The sequence below is a fragment of the Fundulus heteroclitus genome, unplaced genomic scaffold, assembly GCF_011125445.2.
Source record: "Fundulus heteroclitus isolate FHET01 unplaced genomic scaffold, MU-UCD_Fhet_4.1 scaffold_124, whole genome shotgun sequence".
In the NCBI taxonomy this organism is placed as follows: domain Eukaryota; kingdom Metazoa; phylum Chordata; class Actinopteri; order Cyprinodontiformes; family Fundulidae; genus Fundulus; species Fundulus heteroclitus.
In genome coordinates this window covers 303,948-309,158 of record NW_023396536.1, presented here as the reverse complement: position 1 = coordinate 309,158, position 5,211 = coordinate 303,948, and the positions used below count along the sequence as shown (strand labels likewise).

Genomic DNA, 5,211 nt, shown 5'->3' with positions numbered 1-5,211 from the left:
TATAACCCAACAAAGCTCACTTAGAGCTGATAACACTTGAGTGATGGATATCTGCCATCTCTTTATTAGGCCAAATTTAATTCTGACTTTATTGGAGCTGGTGTTACTTATTGAGTTGAGTTGGTGTGCTAATGATCAGAAGAAAAGGACTGAGCCTGCAGAGGTTGTTGGAATCAGACCAGAGGACTCATCAGTGAAATGTACCTTGCAGGGAACCCCAGGTTTACCTGCATTTTCAGCAGACGGGGACTTTATCATTGGAGGCGTTTTTTCCTTTCACTACAAACTGTACAATCTAATTTATGACTACACCACCCAGCCTGAGTCACCAAGGTGCACTGGGAGGTAAGAGGGTGGAATGGAAAAAAATATTAAAGGATTAATGTGTAAGAATAGGTTTTCTTAGGTAGAAAGCATTTTTTCCCCAATTGGAATAATAAACTAAACTTGACTGCATTGTTTTAAAACTAGGATCAAATTGGAATACCTGTAACTGACTTTTCCATTCAGTCCAACCCATCTGTCTGTTTGATTGGACTGAATGGATAAAGTATTTCTGTATATAAATTTGACTTCTTTGTATAAAGTTATTTCAGGTAATATTTGTTGTGAATTGGCACTGTGACTGAGATTGAAATGCTTATGTTCTTATGTTGTTTTAAACATGTTTTGGATAGTAAATATATATTTTGTAAGTTGAAATTTTACATTGGCATAGTTTGTTTCTTTAATAAAAACATTAATAAATTATATTTTGCACTTGAATTTACTAATTCCGTAAAATAAATATTACAAACACATTTTAAATTAAATGAGTATTGGTTTATACATATTAATCATTTAGAATTCAAAATAAAGAAATAACATGTAAATATTTTTTTTTATTTGTGAACCTTTTGATTTAAAGTATGGTGATCTATAGCATTAGTCAGTCTCCTTTCTTTTTCCACTATGTGAAACACTGTGAAACACTTTGTTTCGTTTTGACATCAGAGCTTACATGATTTGATTCTGTGCAGCTTTAATGCTCGAGATCTGCGTTTCTCCCGCACCATGATCTTTGCTATTGAAGAGATTAATAACAGCACTGAACTGCTTCCCGAAATCAAACTTGGATATCAGATCTATGACTCCTGTGCCTCCGTGCCCATGGCCATGCACGTGGCATTTCAGCTGTCAAATGGACAGAACCCAGTGTTTTACAAAGGCAGTAACTGCTCACAATCTGGAGTTGTGATGGCTGTTGTTGGAGACTCCGGATCCACACCATCGATTGGCATGCTGCGCATCATCGGGTCCTTTAACATTCCACTGGTATGTTTTCTAAATTTATTGCAAACATTTTCATATATACCTGTGCTTACATTGTATTTATTAATATATATATATATATATATATATATATATATATATATATATATACATATATATATATATATATATATATATATATACCTTGTTTTGTTGTTGTTTTTTTATAGGTGAGTCACTTTGCCACTTGTGCCTGCCTGTCAGACAAGCAGGAGTACCCAACTTTTTTCAGAACGATTCCCAGTGATCATTATCAGGCTGACGCATTGGCCAAAATGGTGAAACATTTTGGCTGGAGTTGGATAGGTGCTGTCCACTCTGACTCAGATTATGGGAATAATGGCATGGCGTCTTTTCTTGATGCAGCACTTCGAGAGGGGATCTGCGTCGAATACATTGAATCCTACTTTCGAACTGACCCACGAAGCAAAATCCAAAGAGTTGCAGATGTTATCCGTTGGTTTGTAAATTAAGAATTTCGCATGTCAATTTATTGTTATGAATCTTCTTCAAAGAGAGTTCAATATTCATCAATACTATGCTTACAGAATAAGTTACATTAAATACACATGGTTAAATTCTGAATCATGCTAGTATAAATCAACATATGTAAATGTCATTCCAGGTCAAAAGCCATTGTTGTTGTGGCATTTACAGCCTCTGGTGATATGAGGGCACTGTTGGAAGAACTGGCTCTAAACCCTCCTCCACCCCGCCAGTGGATTGGAAGTGAGGGCTGGGTAACTGACCCGCATTTGATGAGCTTCAGTTTCTGTGCAGGTGCCATAGGCGTTGCCATTCAGCAATCTGTCATCCCAGGTCTGAGAGATTTCCTTCTGAATCTTTCTGCCTCTGAAGTGGCTGCCTCCTCAGTGCTGACTGAGTTCTGGGAGGATGCATTCGATTGCAAGCTGACAAGAAGTGAGAAGATATTTTCAATTAGAAAAATTCAGTAAAAACAGTTGATTCCAAATGCCATTTTATGTTCAGTCTCTATTTTGACAGGCTTTGTCAAACTATGTAATCAACCAGTGAAAAAAAAAGATGTCTCATTAATCATTTATTTATGTATTTTATAATTTATTAATTATATTAGTTATTTATTGTGATGTTTCTTGGTAAAAAAAAAACATATTGGCATCATTTTACTAAAATGTTTTATTACATATATATATATATATATATATATATATATATATATATATATATATATATATATATATATACGTATATGTATGTATATATATATATATATATTTGTACACAGCCAATAATTATAAAAAAAATATTAAGCTCAATAATTGTCATTTTATATTATTTTTTTAGCAATTAGATGGTTGCATTAAAATATTTACACTAAATTACTTACCCAGAAAATTTTCCACACTCTCTTGATTAAAAAAATTAATTAATTAATTTTACTCAGAACTATATGAGCCAGATATCTTAACTCATTACTCCGTTAGTGATTTTACAGTGAATCAAACATTTTGCAACTGCCAATGGCTACATTTTAGAAGTTGTATTACATTATCTTGTTGTCTATGTTTTTTTTTTGCTCTCTCTTTCCAGCCTCGCATTTTGGGGAAATTTAAGAAAGATCTGCATCAGCAGTTTTTAGTATACATTGTCCTAACAAATAACATTATGCAATATTTTTCTTGTACTACCTTTAGATTCTGATCAAGAAAATAGAGTGTGTGATGGATCAGAAGATATTAAAACACTCTTAAGTCCGTACACTGAAACATCTCAGTTAAGAATTACTAACATGGTGTACAAGGCTGTTTATGCAATAGCACATGCCATTCATAATTCTGTTTGTGAGGAGACAAACATAACCACTCAATGTGAAAAATACAAGAAACTGGAGTCAAAACAGGTCAGTTTGAATAGAGTGTATCCAAAACTTTTTTTGTCAATAAATTTCATTTTATGACAAGCATTTAACTTATTCATCATTCCTTTTGCAGGTAAACTGATTTTACATTGCATTGGTGGTTGCTTTTTCCTAAATTCTGTTCTACTTCCCAGGTTTTTTCAGAGCTGAAGAAAGTCAACTTTTCAAGAAATGGTTACCATGTGTCATTTGATACTAATGGTGATCCTGTAGCTTTTTATGAACTGGTTAACTGGCAAAAGAGCGAGAGTGGATTTACAAAACTGGCTAAAGTGGGGTATTATGATGCATCACTTCCAATGGGCCAGCAGTTTCACATCAATCAGAACATAACATGGTTGGAGGGTACCACTCAAGTAAAAGAAGAATGAGAAACATTGAGCAGATAAAACCTTTGTGAACTGCTTTGTGATTGTCATATTCAAAATTTTGTTCACATGGTCTTCTTACAGGTACCAGTGTCTGTTTGCTCTGAGAGTTGTCCCCCTGGAACACGTAAAGTGTTGCAAAAAGGAAAACCAATCTGCTGCTATGATTGCATACCATGTCCTGAAGGGGAAATCAGTAATATCACAGGTCAGAGCTAACATTTTTAACATATACATCTGCCACACCTCGTATTAGCATTAATAAATATTTTTGGTTAATCTTTCAGATTCTCCCGATTGCTTCCCATGTTCCAATGAATTCTGGCCTAATACAAAGAAAGATATTTGTTTTCCCAAACCTGTGGAGTTTCTTTCCTTTGACGAAGTCCTGTCAGTGATTCTGGCTGCATTCTCTGTTAGTGGGGCCTCTCTGGCAATCATTACAGCAGCAGTTTTCTTTCGTCACAGAGCAACTCCAATTGTCAGAGCCAACAACTCTGAGCTGAGTTTCCTGCTGCTCTTCTCTCTGACTCTATGTTTCTTATGTTCATTAACTTTCATTGGAGCACCTTCAGAGTTGTCCTGCATGCTGCGGCACACAGCATTTGGCATAACCTTTGTTCTCTGCATCTCCTGTGTTCTTGGAAAAACTATAGTGGTTTTAATGGCCTTTAAAGCTACTCTTCCAGGTCGTAATGCAATGAAATGGTTTGGTCCTCTACAGCAAAGAATGACTGTACTGACTTTTACATTTATTCAAGTTTTAATATGTATAGTGTGGTTGGTTGTGAGTCCTCCTTTCCCAATGAAAAATCTAACCACATACAAGGAGAAGATCATCCTAGAATGTGCGTTAGGCTCTGCTGTTGGCTTCTGGGCTGTGCTCGGCTACATCGGCTTGCTTGCTGTACTTTGCTTTGTCTTAGCTGTTTTAGCTCGGAAACTACCTGATAATTTTAATGAAGCTAAGATGATAACTTTTAGCATGTTGATATTCTGTGCAGTCTGGATCACCTTCATCCCAGCCTACATAAGCTCTCCTGGAAAATTTACTGTGGCTGTGGAGATATTTGCCATTCTAGCCTCAAGTTTTGGACTGATACTGTGTATATTTACTCCAAAATGTTTCATAATTTTGTTTCAGCCAGAGAAGAACACAAAAAAATATTTGATGAACAAAAATTAACACTGACTTCAAGAGTCTCGAAAAATTTACATGATGGTAATAATATGACACCATCTGATAAATAACTAACTTTGTTTTTATATAAACAAAGATAATTATTAGACTTGATCAGAAGTTAACATTTTAAACCAGATTCTTAAAGGTTTGTTTACTCTCTGCATATGTAAGTAGATCAAAATGGTACCTTTTGGGGAGTTTTCTGACCCATTTCATGAAAAAATAATTACATTTCATTAATTTATTTATTCATCCATTAATTCACTGCCACCGGAATTTCTATTGAGACAATACTAACACTAATAAGTGTATATTGATGTTTGAAGTAGTGACTGGGATGGTCTTTTAATACTATACACTCCATACATGTTCAGGAAATCAAATACCACATACACATGCAGACATGATCAGTTTTTAGGAAATCTTTAGTCAGTTTTCAATTACGCTTC

The 5,211-nt window shown here is 34.8% G+C and overlaps 1 protein-coding gene across 1 annotated transcript; it reads left to right on the top strand.

Moving 5' to 3' along the window:
* The first annotated feature begins 1,038 nt into the window (after positions 1 to 1,038).
* Positions 1,039 to 4,765, top strand: LOC105921765 (extracellular calcium-sensing receptor-like). Its single transcript, XM_021313569.2, has 7 exons — positions 1,039 to 1,314; positions 1,482 to 1,771; positions 1,937 to 2,232; positions 2,988 to 3,193; positions 3,346 to 3,567; positions 3,664 to 3,787; positions 3,867 to 4,765. The coding sequence occupies exons 1-7, from the start codon at positions 1,054 to 1,056 to the stop codon at positions 4,763 to 4,765; spliced, it is 2,298 nt and encodes a 765-aa protein (XP_021169244.2). The 5' UTR covers positions 1,039 to 1,053.
* Positions 4,766 to 5,211: the final 446 nt, after the last annotated feature.